The following is a 21,049-nucleotide window of genomic DNA, read 5'->3' on the forward strand; positions in this document are numbered from 1 at the left end:
GCCCTGCAGTGCAAAAGCAATAGCCACAGATAATATGTCAATGAATGAATGTGGCTGTGTTTTAATAAAACTTTATTTACAAAAATAGGCAGGGGGGCCATAGTTTGCAGACCTCTGCTCTAGGGACCTAAAAAGTTTACATCTAAGATGAATTACATCCATATAAAATGTATATAGATGTGAAAGGGAAAAACATTAAAGGCTATTTAAGTGTGGTAGGAATTATTTGCTTTGTATTTGAAATTAAAAATTGTCTTTGACATTGTTATTTCCAATGATAACATTTACACACAAAACCCATTGTTACTGAGTGTGCATGGGTGTGCTCCCCACAGAGGACCCCACATTCCACCCCCGCATGCCCTCTTGTGCCCACCCCTGCCCTGCACGTTGTGTCTCAGGGAGCAGCGGACATACCTTGTTCTCTTTGCTGATCTCTCTGCTCCATGGACACTAGGGCAGAGAAATGTGCCTGATCATAGGCAAGAACCAGAGGTGAGCAATGGCACCTGTTGGGAGGCACCTCCAAGGGCAGGTAAATCCCTCCAAATGGGATTGGAGCAAATGCTGCAGAAAGAAATGGTGAGAGCATGTGTAGCCTGACGCAGACCTAAGTGGTATCCCTTACCACCCTGCATGAAGTTGTGGGGCAGAAGGAAGGGAAGGTCATCAGCCTTAGGTCATTAGCCACCCGTAGGTTGATATTCTCAAAGCAGTAAGCTAGGTGTTGTCCATCTGGAAGTGGGTGAGAGGGCTCAGGTTCACAGGTACCAGGTGGATGAGACCTGGAGTCCCATGCATGCCCAGGGAACCCCTCACTCTCTCCTGCCTCCATGGCAGAGTCCTTCTGGTTTCTCCCTCTGCCCTGTCAGGCTGCACTCTGGGGACAAGAGGAACAGGGCTGAGGGCTTTTGGCTGTGATCTTTCCAGGGATGGCCTGCTGCCCTGAGACCTGCACAGGTGACCCAGAGCTCACAATAATCAGTAGTGACATGCGCTGAACACTGCCTGGAAATCCATGTTTTTCTGGATGAGCTTCTTCCTCTCCTTGTGTTCATTACAGCATTTATATACAGAATGATATTGGTGCTTCTTGAGAGCTTGCTTGTTCTGTATTTTGAGAAGCTCTTCTGTTGAGTCCAAAGGAACCAACCAGAAAACTCCAGCACCAAGTTGTGAGTCAGATGGGAAATGAGAGATGAGGATTGGCTTCTTCAGCAACTGGGACACAATCATGTTCATTTCCTTACTCATCAAAGGGAGGGATGAGAAGCCTAAGTCCTCACTGAAACAGAAAAACTCCTGGAAATATCTGTCGTGCCAAAGCATCTGCTTCTTAATGATAAGAACTTTGTCTCTCTTGGCCTTGGAGTGAGTGACTCACTCCCTATATTTCTGTGAGCCGAATGCAGGCAAAATTAGCTTCTGTGATACTTTTGAGGAACTCTTAGGTTTCCTTCCTCCAGCCCTGCTTTATCCACATTGGTTTCTGCTGTGGTTCTGCCCATGGGCTAAGAGGTAGGGTAGGCCCACTTGGAGAGGGCTGTGCCATTGAGCACAGGTAGGATGGAAGGAAGCATGGACCTAGCCGTGTGGGATCTGATGGGTACAGGTCCGTGTGCCCAGGGACCCCAGTTAGAGTTCTGGCTCTGTACCCGGAGAGGACGAAGACCATGTTGCTGGCCAGCACAGGGAAGAAAGTGGCACTGGGCAGGAACAAGGTCTTCCCACCATGACAACCAAGGCCCCATTAGACTTCCTTTGGCAGTTGTAACTCAGCACGGAGAGCCTCATCCTAATTTGCAGGACTCTCTGGAAGACCCATGACTTTTGTTAAGGCTCGGATTTAAATTTAGGTTAGGCTGGGGGGATAGTCACTGTCCAACATTTACCTGGCAAAGAGACTTTTTTGAAAAGTGATGAAAGGGAACCACGGCACAAAAGGGACTGGCTTGTCCTAGTGATGGAAGCGAAGGGAAAGTGGAAACAGTCTGGGAGGGGCTGGACCTGGGGAGTTGTGCTGAGTGGCAGGGGCAGTTGCAGAGGGGGTGACCTTCCTGGCTCCTCCTCTTTCCCTCCTCTTTCAAGAGCATGGCTTCCCTGGTGAACTTTGGAAGTGGCCTCACCACTTGCTTGGGCAGAAAAGCTGGAGGGAGGACCAGGTGCAGGCACTTCCTGCCCTGGGTTGACCAGGTTCCTTCAAGGCCTTAGCCCTCAGGGCTTCATTCCAGCTGACACTCAGCCAGATTTCTCATAGCTACTTGCCATCGACACAAAGCTGGTTGGGTGGATGGCCAAGAGTAACCCCTCCCACCACTGGGGAAGAAAAAGAAACACATGGAATTGAGGAGAAATGAGGAGAGATACTACAATCTTCACCCACACAGAATAAGGCTCTGTCGCCTTCTGGGATCCTCAACTCGTACATTAGGCTGTCTCTTCCTTAATCGGGATGTTATGTTTTTTGGGTCATGAGTCCTATATGACTGTTTTATTATGTAGGAACTTACCTTCTCCACCCGAGTCCCTCAACATTGTATCTGCTACGACAACTATTGGTCTTCTTAATATGTGGGCGAGGACAAACACATGGAATTCCTCTAGACTCTCATACACGGGGTCCTCAGAGTTGTCCACACTAGGAGACAAAGCAAAGCAAGCCTGAGTTAGGGTGGGGGATGTGGGAGATATTGAAGACAATATCTTCCATCTAGATCTTACCTCTATGGACCCTGCCTGTTGAGGCCTTCTGAAACCACCTCCCTGCCATGCCACCCACTGATGGCAAAAACACAAGCCCCAGCTCCTCACCCCCACCCTACATTGGGTGGTCTTGGGGGACAATGGGAGAGAAGCTGCTGGTGATGGCTGCTTGCCACTTTTAAGACAAGGACCCCTTGTGGCAGAGGCAGCCCACCCAGAGTGGATGGCAACATGGAGGCTAGTTATCTGGGGGCACTTAACAAGGATATGGTGAGGGCAGGAGGGATGGAGGCTTCCATTTTTGTTCATTCCTATATCCAGCAGCTTGAGTTGAACCTTACTGATTAGGGGCACAGGTGTTCCTGCACATGTCAGGTTGGAGGTAGGGCATTGCTACCAAGATCTGAGGGCCTTTCTCAGAAATAGTCCCCCTGACAGAAAAGCGTGGTGAGGAGGTTGCCTAGGTTTCAATCCTCAGAGCAAGAGTGGTGTGGCTCTGAATGCTCAACCCAGGCTACTTGGACCCTCTGCAGCCCACCCTCTGACTCATGCCTGAGGCTAAGGGAAAGAGTAGGCTCCAAGAAATGCTTTCACTTAGAACTCAGATATTGGGGCAGAAGATTTCAACAACCAGGCCACCCCAAGCAAGGCAAGAGCCCATCGAGATGAAAGAGTTAGAGCTCACAGCTTGATGGGGCCTCTGCAGCATCTGTGGTACCAGCTAAGGTGGCAGCATCAAGACAAGACCCTCAGGTGGCACTTGGACTTAGTCCTGAGTGCTTGGGGGATTCCCAGAATTAACTGAGAGAGTCTGGGAGGACTGGAGCAGGTGAGACCAGAGCTAGCAAGTGTAGCTCTGCTGGAGAATCCAGAATTGGGTAGCCTGGGGAAAACAGCTCTACATTCACAGCCCACAGTTAATACCTTGAGTTACTTAATTTAAAAAAAAATATTTATTTACTTTTTTGAGAGAGAGAGAGAAAGAGAGCTAGCGAGCATGAGTAGGGGAGGTACAGAGAAGGAGACAGAGTCTGAAGCAGACTCCAGGCTATGAGCTGTTAGCACAGAGCCTGATGCAGGGCTCAAACCCATGAGCTGTGAGATCCTGACCTGAGCCAAAGTCAGATGCTTAACCAAGTGAGCCACCCAGGAGCCCCTGCTTGAGTTACTTCTAGAACAAAAAGTGACTCTTCAGGAATGCATCAATCACCTGGAAAGTTTTGTGGTTGTTATACATACTTTTTAAAGTTTATTTATTTTTGGTGATTCAAAATACCTTACTTTTATACTTAAAAATATTTGGCAGCAACCAAAAGATGACAAAAAGTTGCAAGTATAGTATAAATTACTTGTTGTTGCTGTTCGGAATCATTTGAAAGTAAATTGCCCATCTGAAATCCTAACACCTTGGAAAAGTTCAGGTGCACATCCTACAAACAGAATATTCTTCTACAACACAGTCATCAAAATCAAGGGTACATCCAATTACTAATACACTGATAGATTTAATCACCCTGACAGATCCCAGTCTGCTAACTGTCCCCAAAATGCCTTTTAAATGAAGACTCCAGCATGCTGCTTTTAGTTCTGGGGTCTCTTTGGACTCCTTTGGTCTGGAACATGTCTTAGGGTTTCCTTGACTTTCATGACTTTGACACTTTTGAAGACCAAGGGCCTAATATTTTGTAGACTATCCTTAGTCTGGGTTCATATTTTTCCTGATGTGATCAGATTATATTGAATTATCTGTGTCCTCACAGCATCAGGTGGTCTGAGCCTTTGGGTGATGTTGACTTGGGCCACAGCCTTTGGGCCACTTGCGAGGCATCCCCGTACAGAGATATTCATTTCTCCTCTGTTATTGAGAAGCATTTTGTGGGGAGGAATTTCAAATCTGTGCACATAGCCTACTCCTCATCAAATCTTTATACATTTATTGATATCACTATGGATTTCTAGTTTCTATGTTATCCAATGAGTTATAATCCACTAGTGATTATTTTGATGTTCAGATATGCCCTGATTGTGTTAGTGTGGCTCATTCAAACTGTGTCCTTGTGACACAACCCTATCATTATTCAGAGTACTTCCTTGCATTCTGACATAAAAATATGGTCCAGTTTCATCTTGTACTTGCTCTGTCTCAGCCCTGGATTCAGTCATTTCTCCACGGAGTCTTTTTTTTTTTTTTTTAATAGTGGATAATGGTGTTTAGAAGTCAAAATATGATCATCACTGTTGGGATGTCACTGCTTCTAGACTCAGTGAATAGGGATGTGTGTGTTGTATGTACACAGATACTTTCATCTGTCATCTCTAAGTTAACTCTGAGTCCATGGATACCTCCAATTCCAATCTAACACCCCAAAATAAATTCTACTCATAACTCCCTTCTCCAACAGTGAGAATCCTGTTTCCATTAATCTTAAACTCTTTTCCTTACTTGATCAATCTCTCCAGATGTAAGCAGTTCCCCACCTCTGCTGCCACCCTGCCCCTGAGTTGTCCTCTTCACCCTACTGGCTCTGACACTCTGGCTTTGATCCTCTGGGTCCTACTGACACCCTGCCTGCCGGCTGCAGATACTCACCTTGCTTTGCCACACTGTATGGCTTAGGGCTGAATTTTTCAGGAAGGGAAGAGAAAGGGAAAAGGAGTGTTTTAAATACACACACACACATGGCAAGTCTAAACACAGTGCTCGTGGGTGTGCATTTAAAAATATCCCAGGTGATTATCCTGTCCAGCCATAGCTCAGAGGGAGGCTGCTGGGTGTGTGAGGTTCAAATGATTCCAAAAGCTGCTTGCTTGTCCCTGTCACACAGTAAGTGAGCAGGCAAGTGGATGGTTGAAGAAGACAGTAGGTAGCAATGGACAGGAGGGAACAAAGAAATACAGCTGAATACTCAGAGAAAAATATCCCAGTTAGAAATGTGGAGTGTCATTTCTTGCCTAATCCAGTGGATGGAGAGGTCAGCACTGGAAAGAAATGAGGCATCAGAAAGTCAGATAGTAATGCTGAGAAGAAATGACAAGGTGAGGAGTAGCTCTCTCAGCTCTGGGTTCTCAGTTGCACCTTCACTCCATGATGAAATACTCTGGTGTCTAAATAGCTATGTAGAAGTGGCTCACCGCAGCAACAGTGCAAGGGCTGATGTAGTATGAGGTGCTGTTGTACTGCCACAACATTCTATACATGCAAAATTTAAAACAGGGACAGTGTATTTCAAACTGAAAAACCAGCCAGTATTTGCTGAGCACTTACTATATGCTGGCATGCTGGCATGGTAAAAGGCACAACAGAGGCCTTCAAGTGACATCTGCCCCTCCATCTGTCTGTTGAGTCATGTATTCACACACATATCCATTCATCTGTCCATCCACCCACCTGTCCACATACTTTCATCCATCTACCATCCATTCTTCCATCCATCCATCCATCCATCCATCCATTCACTTGTCTATTTACCCACCCACACATCCATCTGTCTGTCTGTCTTTCCCTAGTTCTGTACAAGGAATGGAACACAGAGTTGGGCCATGTTGGGAGAGGGTGATGGAGGAGATCCAGGAGCACAGCGACCTCTTTCCATACCAGTTGAGCCAAAGATCAACTGTGAACCTTCAGTGACCCAGAGGTTGCAGAGAAAGTCCTAGCTGCATCCTGGAGGCAGCTTGAGAATCATAATATCCTTCCTTCCTTGTTCCCAGCTGCTTGCTTGCATGGTTTAAGGGAGTGAGTTTGAAACGGGGGTGGTTGCTGGTTCTACACTTACCCCTCAACACCACTGCCATGCTCCAGTGCTTCTGAAGCCTCGGTGTCCCCGTTGTGTGGAACGCTGGCTGAGAACATTGGACCAGCAACTCCCTTAGGCTGTTCCATGGTGCAGATAGGATCATTTCTGGGACAGGACTTTGGAGCTGTGACCTGCCTATGTGAATTACTGGGATTGATCCCACTGGCAAAAATCAGCTGTAGTGAAACAAATCTTGAATATTCTCTTACATTTCTTACCCGGAGGCTTAACATCATCTTCTTGTGAGTTCACTGAGCAAACGCTAAGTTTGGGATTGAATCTGGCCTTTGGGGAAAAACATGTAAAAGTCCCTAAAACACTTAATTGGTGTTTGCTGGTAAGAAGGTCAACATGCAAATATAACTAATTAATTCTCAAAGAGACTGTGGCATGCCCCAAGAACTTCCTAATGTGCTCTATGACATAACACACATGCACTCATCACCTCTTCTTCAGTGTATACCTGGGGAAAGAGAAGTCCTGAGAACAGGACCACACCATCCACCCAGTGAAAACCCCCTGGGGATGAAAACCAGGGCAGAGGTTGGCCTGGGAGCCTTCTTCAGGTAGGACCGCAAAGCAAAGGTAGTAGAGTGAGGTCCAGATGGTATCTCAGGCCACAGAGGGTGGTGGCAGGAGTGAAAAGTACAGTGAAGATTTGGGGGTGCCTTGGCTTACATAGCAGTCACAACCCTTGGAGTCCACCCAGCAAAAGTCTGTGTCATGTACAAGGAAGCCAATCTAGGCAGCTGGCAGGGTCAAGGACAGTCATCAGGCCACACAGAGGGGCAGCTTGGGCACAGGCATCCCAGGATCCTCCCTGTGTCCCTCTCCCCCAGGTATGGTGACCATATCTCATTTTGCTCAGGGAAGTCCTGGTTTATATATCTTGGGTGGTTGGTACTCACTCTTCCTCCCCAAAATGCACCAGCTTGGATGAGAAATTGTATAGTCACCCCATCGATGGTGACATAGTTACTGGTTATTGGTGTGCCCTTCCATTTAAAGAAAGAAGATAAAGATATTTCCATTCTTCACACATACACATACTCCCCTCCACCTCTAGGTGTAAGATGGGGCATTACACTTGCTCTTCTGACCCCTGCTTTTTCCTTCTTAACAGTGCATCTCAGAGATGCCTCCAGGCCAGTATGTGGGGTCCTCCCCTTCTCCCAGCTGCACAGCACTCCTCGTGCATGTGTGTCACCAGCAGCATTTCTGAGTGATAGGACTCAAGCCCCTCTTCCAGGTAGGGCTCAGAGCCATGACAACACCTTTGATAAACTGGCATGTTGATTCAGGGAGCTGGAGATTAGGAGCTAGGGCCCTGAGCAGAGCTGAAGCCAGTCTGTGCCTGCTGTGAGCCTTGTACCTGGCCAGGGGCTGTGTCTGACTAGAGAGCAGCTTCTCAAGAGACTTCCTAAAGCACAGTGAAGGCAGCAAGGGGCTCTGCTAAGAGCAATGGCGGGGAAGCTAAGACCGAAGAATGGCAGGCACTCCTTGCACTCTGAAGGGGCCAAGTGGGTTTCAGGCTCTGACAAGAGCTTCTCAACAGCCACCAGGTGGCTTGGGGTTGAGGACTCATTTTACTGCCTGGAATTGATAACCTGAGGTCATTCACGTGACGAATATCTACTGAGTTTCTGTGATGGGTGTAGCACTGTCATGTGTGTGCATGTATGCACACATATGCAGGTCTAAGGGTGGAAAAGCTCAATTAACAGATGATCGAGGGGCACCTGGGTGGCTCAGTTGGCTAAGCATCTGACTCTTGGGTCATGATCTCACAGTTCATGAGTTGGACTCTATGTTGACACTATGGAGCCTACTTGGGATCTTCTCTCTCCTTTTCTCTTTGTCCCTCCCCTGCTTGTGTGTTCTCTCTCTCTCCCTCTCTCAAAACAAATGAGTAAACTTAAAAAAAAACCCAGATGATGAAATAAGAAACTGTCAGGTATTAATAAATGCAATGACAAAAGGTGGTTTCTTTAGGTAGGAAGCTCCTGATAGATGAAGAGTTGACTTTGGTCTTATTTCTAATTAGGAAAGTCTTTAAAAATTTGACCTGGATTCTATATCTGCAAATGTGAGAACTCCTTAGGTGAACAAATGCTTTTCCTGTTTGGTTTACTGGTGGAAGTCATAGAACTTTAAGGAATAGTCACAAGAAATCTTCCTTTCTAATGAGAAGCCAACTTCTGGCTTGGGAATGCCAGCCTGAGGTGTGGGCTCCTTGCAGTAGGGAAACACCCCTTATTTTTCCTTAAAAAACTTAAGTTCCTACCTCTGATACTGTGCATCATGAAATTTAGGATTCTAGGTATTTCTAGAAAAGGCCAATAAAAAAGAAATGCAGTAAACACACTACAAAGTTATGTAAACATAGCAAGGAGATTGTGGAAACAACTTCAGAGGGAAAGCAGAATGAGAAACACACAAAAGAGAAGGGGAGATGCCCTGTGCGGGCTGCCCAGGGGTCCTCAGGCTCCTTTCTGTGTCTCTTTTTCTCCCTGTTTTAAGAGACTGTCAACTTCCACTTAACCTGTCTCACCAAATGGAGAGCAAGTAAGCTTTTCTTTTATAAAAGGTTAAAGAACAAAAGTTATTTTTATCACAAATGTCAAGATAAGTTGTTAATTCCTGCTCTCCATACCTGTTTTGCATTTGTTAAGAGTGTGGGTTTATGTTTTTGGTCAGTTCTAAGTTTGGATTCTGGCTCTCTTTTGTAGGCTGTGGGACTTTGGGAACTGACCTAATTTTTCTGAATCTCAGGTTCTGGATCTGCAACTGGCCATGTTAATGACAGATTCACAGCCCTGCTTGACACATAACATAATGTAACACATAAGTGTGTTCAGTAAATGACACTGCTCTAACTCCTGCCTGACAATGCTGGCCTTCCCTGATTCCTAGGACATCCTTTGAGGTCAAAACACCCTACTCTGGCTCCCAGTAGGCCAGTCAAAAGGGTGAGTACTTGGCCCATCAGGGCTGATCTTTGCTCTCTGTCTTCTAACAGTTCAGGTTTGGGTACTGATATTACAGGACCTGGACAGGAATATCTCCCCTGGGTGTGTATGGGGGCACAAGTGGTCAGCTCTCTCTCTGCTGGTTCTGGGTCTGGCTCTGTATGTACATACATAGCATAGCAATGGGTGCCCAGCCCTGAGCTGGGATTGGAAGAGAATCAAAATGAACCACTGGTTTTAGCTGCACCATCAAGATATTGTACTCTGAAGGAGGAGACACTGTAAAACATGTATGAGCCCAGGATGAGGCAGTGGCTCAGGACAGAGTGATGTGCACAACAGTGCAACATTTCTCTGGTCAGAGCACAAACAAGTGGTACTTTAAAGAGACAGTGCAGAGGTACTATATCCTCCAGTCCTCTGAGATGTGGGGTCATAGACATAATCCATGTTACCAGAGTTTAAACTACAGTAAAATATATATATCCTTTGAAAAAGTAAACTTTGAGAGGCTTACAAATACATTTTTCATTTTCTTATCCCACAGACCACTTCCCACATAAAAATAGCTGAATCTCTTTCATGATGATTCCATTCTTTCTTTGTTTTTTAAGTTTATTTATGTTGAAAGAGAAAGAGAGAGAGAGGGAGGCAGAGAAAGAATCCCAAGCAGACTCCACACTGTCAGTGCACAGCCCAGTGCAGGTCGATCTCACAAACTGTGAGATCATAACCTGAGGAGAGATCAAGAATTGAACGCTTAACTGACTGAGCCACCCAGGCGCCCATGGTCATTCCATTCTTGAAATGCAATAAACAGGATGAAAATAAAAGCACCTAGAAATCTATGTCTTCAGGGTTATGACTTCCCAAAATTTGAATCAGAAAGTCATTGTGGAGCTTCTGAGTTGCAACAAAACACATTAAACTTTAGGGAGAACTTGCTGTATAAGTTCTTTGACGTTGTGGGGGTCAAAGATGTTCCAGAACAAGAACACTAAGTTCAAGGGAGTGCTCTTCCTAATGGTCTCCAAATGAGGAAGACCAAGCATATCAAAGGGAATTCCTGCATGGAGATCTTCATCACTCATTCGGATTAATTTTGATACAATGAGAATGTGTAAAAGTCTTGGCACAGGCTACTTAGCCCCAACAGTGAGTGCAGGAGCACAGCTGAATCTTCCCCAAATCATATAACTTGTCACAATGGATCTGGAGGAATTAGGATTAAGAAAATGCCCAACTGCTAAACTTAGTAGGAATGTCTTCTCATGTGTGCACATATGGAGGGGCCATGCGGGTGAGGAGCAATGGGAAACAGGTTGCCAAGGCCCCTCTCACCCTACTACATCCACCCTACATGCTCTGTTGATCTAGAACTCCTTCTGTTTCATCTCCTTTGCCATATCCAAACCCCAGCCTACCATCTCATGTCTCATTCTTGCTGCTGTGCAGATCAAGTAAGGACACTCCAACCCCTTCTCTCCTCCTGAACACAACCCTCCCACCTGAAGAGAATGCACAGAGGAGTTATTGGAGGGTTCTGGAAAGAATATAGTAGCAAGTAGATTGGGAAAGAACATTGAATTTACTTTTTTTTTTTTTACCCTGTAGTGTTCCCAGATGTGAATGCAACACAGCCTGAAGCCCACAAGTGGACACTGGTGAGGGGGCAGGAGGTGCCTTCTAGTTTGGGAGTGAGAATAGGAGCTCTTAAAGCTCAAGTAAAGCATAGAAATTCCCATTTTTCTTCTCCCCTTTTTCTCATGCTCCACCTCTCAAAAGTTTCCTGCAGGCGGTAGCTGAGGTCACAACAGAAGTCTCTAACAGTTAAAAAATCTAAGATAGAGGAACCTTCCTCAATGATCAGTGGATCTATGATACCAAGAGGTTGGGCAGGAGGGAATCCATTTTTAAAAATTTTTTACTTTTCAAAATAATTTTTTTAAATGTTCGTTTATTTTTGAGAGAGAGAGAGAGCACAAGCAGGAGAGGGGCAGAGAGGGGGGGGCGGGACAGAGGATCTGAAGCAGGCTCTTCGCTGGCAGTAGAAAGCCCAACGTGGGGGCTCGAACTCAAGAGCCATGAAATCATGACCTGAGATGAAGTTGGATGGTTAACCGACTAAGCCACCAGATGCCCCCTCTCCCATTTTGTTTTAGTATTCTCCCCACCCCATGCCCCATCCTCTGGCCATCTGGCCCAGGATACAGGTGCAGTCACAGAGTTATATGGCAGAGTACTGTAACTAAGGCCCTAGAATTCTGGCTGGAGGACAGAAAAGGGAGTCCCAGGCAACCGAAAAGTACCTGGAAGATCAGGGAAAGGGAAAACTTGAGAAAACAGCCTTTTGATATTGTCTATGAACTCCTAGACTCCCATCCCCCCAACCTCAATTTGAGCATGTATAGGTCTGGTCCTAATCAGTATCCCAAAGGCTCTGAGGACTGACTGAATAGATCATACCCAGGTCACAGACTGAGTAATGCAACAGAATAGGACAACAAAGCTTTGAAAACTGAACTGACATTGTAACCACAGCCCAGGGAAGGCAGGTTGAATCCAATGGTATGAACCTAACCACCCTGACAGCCTGCTAAAACAAAAATGTCTGCTTTTTCCGTAGATTATAAACAAACCCAGAGTCTCAAAACATATGATCCAAAACTTTCAAGATGCAATCCAAAGTTACCTGATATATAATGAACCACAAAGATCTCAATGCTCAAGAAAGGGAACAATCAAAAGGCATCAAGTTTGAGTTGGTACAGATGGTGGTGGAATGATCTGACAAAGGTTTTAAGGCAGTTATGAAAATGCTCCAATAAGTGCTGGAGAACATGCTTGGAAGAAATGGTCAGGTAAGAAGTCTCAGCAAAGAAACAGAAGATACCAGGAAAACCAAATGGAAAGCTTAGAAACCCCAAAGGCAAAAGTAGAAGAAAGAAATTCACAGAATAGAGTCACTACCAGATTGGAGATGAAGGAAAAAGAGTCCATTAAATTTGAAGACAGATCAAGAGAAATGATTCGATCTGAAGATGAGATGATTGAAAAACTGAGACCCTCAGTGATCTGTCAGACAATGCCAAATGTCTCACACTTGTATCATCAGAGTCCCAGAAGAAGGGAAAGAGTACAGTACTCTACCCACCAAATTAAAGAAATAACAATTGAAAGATTCTTAAATTGGGCAAAAATACAAATTCTATAGATTCAAAAAGCTCAGAGAACTAAAGAAGACAAACCTCTAGAAATCCAGACACATCAAAATAAAATGATTAAAACCTAAGATGGAGAAAAAAGTGTTGAGAGCAGCCAGAAAAAAGGTGATACATTCAACAGAGAAACAATATTTGAATGACTGCAAATTTCTCACCATGAACCATGGAAGACAGATGGAGGGGGCGTAACATTTCTGAAGTGCTGTAAGAAAAGAATGTTAAACTAGAATCCTGTACTCAATAAAAATATCCTTTAAGTATGAAAGTGAAATAAAGACATTCTCAAATGAAGGAAAAGTTAGAGTATTCATAAGCAGAAAATCTTTATTTTTAATTTTTTAATGTTTTATTTACTTCTGAGAGAGAGGAGAGAGAGAGAGAGAGAGAGAGAGCAAGCATGAACAGGGGAGGGTCAGAGAGAGAGGGGGATACAGAATCTGAAACAGGCTCCAGGCTCTGAGCTATCTCTCAGCACAGAGTCTGATGCGGGGCTCAAACCCTCAAACCATGAGATCATGACCTGAGCCAAAGTCGGATGCTTAACCAACTGGGCCACTCAGGTGCCCCAACAGTAAATCTTTCTAAAAGAATTTAGGAAACTTTTTTAGACAGAAAGAAAATGATACCAGAAGAAAAGCTGGAACATCAAAAATGAAGGAAGAACATCAGAAATGCTTCATGATCTGCACAATATGCTAGACAATTCTTTATTCTTAAGTTCTTGAACATATATTTGAAGATTCACATAAAATTATAATATTGGATTATGGGGTATTCAAGGTATGTAGACATAATATATAATAAAATTATAACATAAAGGGAGAGATGAGAGACCTATATGGTTGTAAGGGCTTTGAATGTTACTTGAAGTAATTTTCACTGGAAGTAAAATATCAATTTCAAAAAGATTGTTTAAAGAATGTATATTGTCATTTAAAACCATCTAGGAACCATATAAAGAAATATAGTCAAAATCACAATAGTTAAATCAAGAGACTTTAAAAACATTGAAAAAAAGACCAGAAAGGAGAACAGAGGAACAACAAAAACAAACACATGGTGTACAGGGGAAACAAATAATAACATGGAACATGTAAATTAAAGAAGAAAACCCCTCACATGATCATATTAATTTATGTAGAAATTCATTTGATAAAATTCAACATTAATTAATGATAGAAACTCACAACAAAAGAAGTAGAAGTAAACTTCCTCAGCCTGATAAAAGATACCTACAAAAACTTACTTTATCATCATATTAATAAAGATTTCTGACTAAGTTTGGTAACCAGGCAAGGATGTCCTCTCTTACTATGCCTATTCAACATGGTACTAGAAGTTCTAAGTAGTGCAATAAGTCAAGAAAAATAAAGGCATAAGGATTGGAAAGGAAGAAAGAAAACTATCCCTACTCACAGATGATAGTAATGTCTATGTAGGTAATCTGAAGGAATCTACAAAAAAAGTCTCATAAATATAATAAGTGGGTGTAGTAATGTTACAGAATACAAAGACAACACAACAATCAATCACAATTCTATAACTAGCAATGCACAACTGCAAACCTAAATTAAAACACACACACACACACACACACACACACACACACACACACACACACACAATCATTTGTAATAGCTCCAAATGAATTATTCAGGTATAAATGGAATAAAACATGTATAGGACTTATATGCTAAAAACTATAAAATGCTGATTGAACAAATCAAAAAAGATCTAGCAGTGCCTGGGTATCTCAGTCAGTTAAGGCGTCTGATTCTTGACTTTGGCTCAGGTCATGATCTCACAGTTTGTGAGTTTGAGCCCCACGTTGGGCTCTTTGCTGACAGCATGGAGCCTGCTTGGGATTCTCTCTCTTTCCCTCTCTCTCTTCCCCTGCCCTGCATGTGTGCATGCTCTCTCTCTTCCTCTCTTTCTCGTGCATGCTCTCGCTCGCTCTCTCTCTCAAAACGAATACACGGTTTTTAAAAAAAGATCTAAATAAATGGAGAGACATACTGTATCCCTCCAAAACATAGAAAAGGATGTGTTAGAAGATGTAAAGATTTCAATCTTCCCAAATTCATGTATAGATTTAATGCAATACTAATCCAAAATCCCAATGGGATATTTTTCAGATACAGATAAGTGGATTCTACAATTTATATGGGAAAGCAAAACAAAACAAAACAAAACAAAACAAAACAAAACAAAAAAACCCCAAACTAAAAATACTAAAAAAGAAGAAAGTTGGAGGAAGGATGCCAACTAATTTCAAGACTTATTATAAAGTAACACTGACTAACAGAGTGATAGTGTCCAAAGAAGGACACATTTCCAGTGGAAAATAATAGAGAATCCAGGAAAGAAACATCTACAAAAATAATACCAATTACTTTTTGACATAGGTTAAAGGATTTCAGTGATGAAAGCTTAGTCTTTTCAACAAATGATATTGGAAAATTGGACATCTATATGCAAGTAAATGAACCACTGACTGATCTGTTCTCTGTCCTGATAGTTTTACTTTTTGGATAATGTCATATAAATGAAATCATACATACAGCATATAACTTTTTGAGATTTGATTTTTCATTCAGCAGAATGCCTGTGAGTTTCATGAAAGTTGTTGTGTGTATCAGTTGATTTTATTTATTTATTTATTTATTTATTTAGGAAGCCAGACACTCTTTTTTTTCCTATTTATTTCTGAGAGAGAGAGAGACAGTGTGAGCAGGGGAGGGTCAGAGAGAGAGAGAGATACAGAATGCTAAACAGGCTCCAGGCTCTGAGCTAGCTGTCAGCACAGAGCCCGATGAGGGGCTCGAACCCACGAACTGCCAGATCATGACCTGAGCCGGAGTCAAACGCTTAACCAGCTGAGCCACCCAGGTGCCCCTCAGTTGATTTTTTTAAATTGAGGAGTAGTATCCTGTAATAAGAATGTAGTCCAATTAATTTATTATATGACATTTGAGTTTCCAGTTTTTTATGAATTTTGAATAGAACTGATATATAAAGATCTTTGTGTGAACATGTTTTCATTTTTCTGGGGCAGATTTTCTCAACCTTGGCACTGCTGAAAAGTCTGGAACAGATAATTCTTTCTTGGGTGGCTGTCCTGTGCATTTTAGAATGGTTAGCAGTATCTTTGGCTTCTACGCATTAGATTGGGTAGCAGTACCTAGCCCAACCTACAGTTGTGACAATTAAAATTATCTCTAGATCTTGGTCAAATGTCCCAGGGGGAGAATTATCTCTGGCTGAGAACCACTGCTCTAGGGTAAATACTGGGAATGGAATGGTTGGGTCATATGGCAAGTGGACATTTAAATTTATAAGAACCTGTCAAACTACCTTTGAGAGTGGTTGTACCATTTTATATTGCCAGCAATAATGTGTAAGAGTTCCATTTGTTCTGCATTTTCACCAGCACTTGGTATTGTCAGTACATTCTCTTTCTGACCTTCTAACACGTGTAGTGATTTTTTCATTTCCCTGTTGGGTTCACATTATATTCTTAGAACTGAGAGGGTCCTGGTTTACTCCCTGCCTCCCAAAAGTGTAGTGGTTGTGTTGAAAACTCCTTGGTAATAACTCATTGTAAATGTATTTAAGATAATTCCTATCATTAATTGATTATTGACCTAATGTTTACATTGACCCAATGTTTTATTTCTCTTATTTTGGCCATGGAGAAATGGATACATTTTGATCTGTAAGAATCAGAGGGAATTTGACTGCAGCTCTAAGTGTGCCCTGCTCAGAAGCACCTGGCTCTGCCTGGGTCTTGGCTCTTTACTATGCTTGCAAGTCTATGTCTGTGGATGCCATCATCTGTCTTTCTTGTGCATCTTAAGTTCAATAGGAAGCCCATACCCACCTTGCCTTCCTGGGGTCTTCAAGGGTGCCCTGCTCTGTGGTCACGTACTCTGAGGCATCAGCCCTAAGCAGCCTGTCCATGGTGGCTCTTTGGCTGGTAGCCTGCTCTGCCTGGACGCCAACCTGGCCTACACCCTTCTCTTTGGGCAAGCAGTGGATATGCACCTCTGCCTCCAGGGTCTCTTGCTGGGTTCTGCCAGTGAGCTTGGGGGCCAGCTGCCTGTGAGTTGTGTAGGAAGAAGAAAGAAAGAAGGCCAAGTTCATTCCTGAGTCTGCCCTTCAGTCCCTCTTCAGATACTTAACCTGGCCATGTTCTGGGAACCCCATGGGGGAAGTAATGGGTTTAAAAATGGTATCAGGCCAGTGTCCATGCCAGGGAGCAGCTGACCCCATCTGTGCCAGTACCAGGGGGCCAGGGGCTGTGTAGGAAGCAGGACAGGAGGAAGAGCTCATGCTGCTGCTGCAGCTACACTTGTCCCTCATCCCCAGGAACCAGGTTTCCTAATGAGCCAGGTGTGGGAGGGAACACAAAGAGGGCCAATTTAGTTGTTGTTACCATCATACCTGCAAATTCATTCTCTCTTGCTTAGTTCTCTCCTATCCCCAGATGAAACCTGGAAATTTTGTGTGGCTGCTCCAGTTGCTTCTCCTGGGGGCTGTCGGGCTCCGACCACTTCTCTGTTTCTCATGTCACTGCCTCCTCATTCTCTGGCTGCCATTTGTGGCCCCCTGTACAGTTGGCACAGGCCAGAGAAGAGAGGCCAGAGGGTGGCAAAGTCCTTCTTGACTCTTCTTTTGGGTGCCTACTGCACTTGGCAGAGGCCCAAATGCTGACCCCCATTTCTATGGAGGTGCTTTTGCAGGTCTTGGGACCTCCCCACAGCTGACTGTCTCTATCCTCATTCCCTGGACAGAGCACCCAAAGCTGATGTCTTGTGACACGCCTTCTGGCCTGGCCTCTGGAGTTTGCCCTCATTGTAGCAGAGTCCTCCTGAAGACAGCCCAGCTCAGGCCTCATTCCAGGGTTAACTCCTGGTGCTCAGAAAGCATGCACGTGTAGCTCTTAGCACTGCATAACCCTCCATGGCTCTGAGGACTTAGGAACTGGCCAGTCTCAGCCTTCACAGCCTTGGGGAAGACACTGGGTACCAGTCTCCAAGGCCCTAAAGCCCCAGAGATACCCCATATCACTCAGCTCAACATGAGGAGAGAAACCTCTTCCCTTTGCCCAAAGACAACCGAGGCAAAATGCAGAGACACTGATAGCTTGCTAAAAAAAAGTCTCTCTTTTGAACTTCTGAACCCCATGGGGGAGGTGGGAGCCCCATGGCAGGGGACCCACTCCTGGAGGGAGAGAACATACTGGCATTATTCGTTAGCTTGACCATACAAGAGTAATCCAGAAGGAAAGGAAAGGTGAAAAGACCAGGTGAGACAGACTAAAAGCTCATGTCTCATGCAGAGATCACACATGTTTGTAAAACTAACATGTCAGAACCAAAAAGACTTCATTTCTAGAAGTTCCTTGCCTCCTTCTGGGATTTACCTGCTGCTGTGGGACCATCCTGAGCCCAAACATGGTCCTGTGGGCTGCAGACATCAGGCCAGAAAAATCTGAGCTCTGGCATGTGAGGGGTCATGGGGGTTAGTATTTGAGCTCCTGGAATCATTAAAAACTCAGGAGAGGGGCGCCTGGGTGGCTCAGCTGGTTAAGCATCTGACTTGGCTTGATCTTGCAGTATATGAGTTTGAGCCCTACATCGGGCTCTGTGCCGACAGCTCAGAGTCTGGAGTCTGCTTCTGATACTGTGTCTCCCTCTCTCTCTGCCCCTCCCCTGCTCATGCTCTCTCTCTCTCTCTCTCTCTCAAAAATAAATAAACATTAAAAAAATTTTTTAAACTCAGGAGAAACCAGCCATGAGGGCTTGGACTGGGCAAATGACCAGCAAAGGGGGGTGCTCCTGAGAGCCTGTCAGGTGTCAGATTCCCCACCCACATCAGGTATTGTCCATCCCTCCCTAACACCTCTGTACCCCCTGATGGAAGAGGACACTAGTAGCTTGTGTGATGCTTATTGGATCCCCAAACCTGCTGGTTCAAGTTGCAGTGGAGGGGACTAAAAAAATATCAAGGGATCTCTCGGGGTGAAAAGTGACATCTTTCATCTAATACTCATTGCTCCTGACTAGACACATTTTTACCTTTATAACTGAGACCAAATTGGTGGTGAAAGGGTTCTGAGGAGGGGGTGCATTTGGAGGTGCATGAGAGCTACAGTTGGGTTGGCATGTCTCAGTCACACCAGAGCCGCCTTCTTGTGAGCTGAGGAGAGTGGGTAGCTAGTCCAATGCCTTCTGTCTCTCCTCTACTTCCCCAAAGCCTAAGAGGAGAACAGAGCTGTGGCTCATCAAAAAGGAGGCCTCTCTGCTGGGGTCCTTCCCCTACTGAGTTGGCAAACCTGAGTCCCATGGGAAGGAGACAGATATGAACACCAGATATGCCACTCCTTCTGCCTGTCACTCAGCTTTGGGCCCTCTTGGTTCCTGGGGAGTAGGAGGAGCTTGGGCCTTAAGAGTTAAGTTACACCTGATCAGCAGTGTGAACATAGCCTAAGTGCCTCCTGGATGGGGGAACTCTGGGGACACAGGATGTGGTGATAGTTATTATTGTACCCTCCTCCCTCCACTCCAGAAGACACACTGGGCTAGAGTTAATCCACTGTTTTCAATGATGAAAGGGATGCTACGGAATTCTTTAGACACTTCTCAGGCATGACTCAGGAGGCATGGAAAAGCAGAGTGGAGTTTTTAGGAATGAATTGACTCTTCAGAATTATTTGTCCCCAAATGTCCCAAATAAGATAGACTTTTGGTGCTAACATGTCACATTATTAAAACAAAGTGACAAAACCACCCTGTGGGAATTGTGTTTATGGGTTTCTGTACAGAAGCACTTGTCTTTGAGGGTCTCTGATATAGTGCCAGGCCTGAGAAGCCCCAGGCCCTGCTGACAGTGGCTGAGAGCCCAGATGCCAAGATATGGGGCCAGGACATACCACCAGCATGGGCTGTCTACTGGCGTCTGATCCTTTCTTGGTTCTCCTCAGTGTCAACACTCAGGCTTTCTTTCTTTTTTGAGAGAGAAAGAGAGAGAGAAAGTGCACATCTGCAAGCAGGGGAGAGGGAGAGAATCTTAAGCAGGCTCCATGCTCAGCACGGACCCTGACATGGGGTTCAATCCCATGACTCTGGAATCATGACCTGAGCTGAAATCAAGAGTCAGATGCTTAACCTACAGAGCCACCCAGGTGCCCCAAAGCTCAGGCTTACTTGTTTGGCTGAGACTTTTTCTTTTTCTTTTTCTTTTTTTTAAATGTTTTATTTATTTTTGAGAGACAGAGAGAGAGAGACAGCGTGAGCAGGGCAGGGTCAGAGAGAGAGGGAGACACAGAATCTGAAGCACGCTCCAGGCTCTGAGCTGGCAGTCAGCACAGAGCCTGACGCGGGGCTCGAACCCACGAACCATGAGATCATGACCTGAGCTGAAGTCGGACACTCAACCGGCTGAGCCACCCAGGCGCCCCATGGCTGAGACTTTTTCTAAGGCATGAGAACTTGGCCCTCAGCTTCAGTATGAACCAAAGCACATACTGCCTTTGAGATGCTAGGGCCACAGGTTTGGTGGCTGCTTTGTTTGGCCACACTCTTCATTCTCATACTGGACACTTAAGCTGTGTGTTCAGAACAAGCTACTCCCTACACGTGCACAAAGGCAAAACCTTTTTGCCACTAATGTGAATGATATCTATGGAGTTCATTTGAGAGTTGCTGAGCTCACTTAATGACGTTTTGCTCTCACAGTGTGATTTCTTTTTTTTTTTTTTTTAGTGTTTATTTTTGAGAAAGAGAGAGACAGACACACACACACACACACACACAGAGAAAGAGAGAGAGAGAGAGAGAGAGAGAATCTGAAGCAGGCTCTGTGCTGATAGCAGCCAGTCTGATGTGGAGCTCAAGCTTACAAACCATGAGATCATGCCCTGAGCTGAAGTCGGATGCTCAACTAACTGAGCCACCCAGGTGCCCCTCAGTGTGACTTCCTGAAGGCAGAAATTAAATAGACACTTAGATGGAAAAAATCTAAACTCAGCCGCTTGAGGTACTGGTAAGTACAACAGCAGTGTTCAGGGTCTCCCAAGTCACATGACTCCTACAAAGGCTGGCTGGGCAGTTGTCTCCCCAGTACTGTCTGTAATGAAGAAGGGGTGACACTGGTGACCTTCATGCCTCCACCTGCAAAACGCATGCAAGGCTGGGTAAACTTTCCCCCAAATATCTGGCAGGGGTCCAACCGTGCTTCACAACTCTGCCCTGAGTCCTTGAGGAGAATTTAGTGTCTGAAGGCAGGAGGCTTTGTGTCTCCCCCAGCCTGGGGTTACCACATGCTCCCTTGAGCCACTTCCCAAACCGGGTGG

At 44.8% G+C, this 21,049-nt stretch overlaps 1 protein-coding gene across 1 annotated transcript in view; it reads right to left on the reverse strand.

The window, feature by feature from the left end:
- OTUD7A (OTU deubiquitinase 7A) overlaps positions 1-21,049 on the reverse strand; it is a gene marked incomplete at its 5' end in the record, with an annotated part of 94,504 nt that overhangs the window by 25,302 nt on the left and 48,153 nt on the right. The window contains 2 exons of the mRNA XM_039217186.1: positions 418-567; positions 2,511-2,638. Coding sequence (XP_039073117.1) covers positions 418-567; positions 2,511-2,638 — 278 coding nt within the window. The remainder of the gene's footprint in view (positions 1-417; positions 568-2,510; positions 2,639-21,049) is intronic.

Source organism: Hyaena hyaena, unplaced genomic scaffold (assembly GCF_003009895.1).
Source record: "Hyaena hyaena isolate Hyena2069 unplaced genomic scaffold, ASM300989v1 scaffold_670, whole genome shotgun sequence".
Classification (NCBI taxonomy): Eukaryota; Metazoa; Chordata; class Mammalia; order Carnivora; family Hyaenidae; genus Hyaena; species Hyaena hyaena.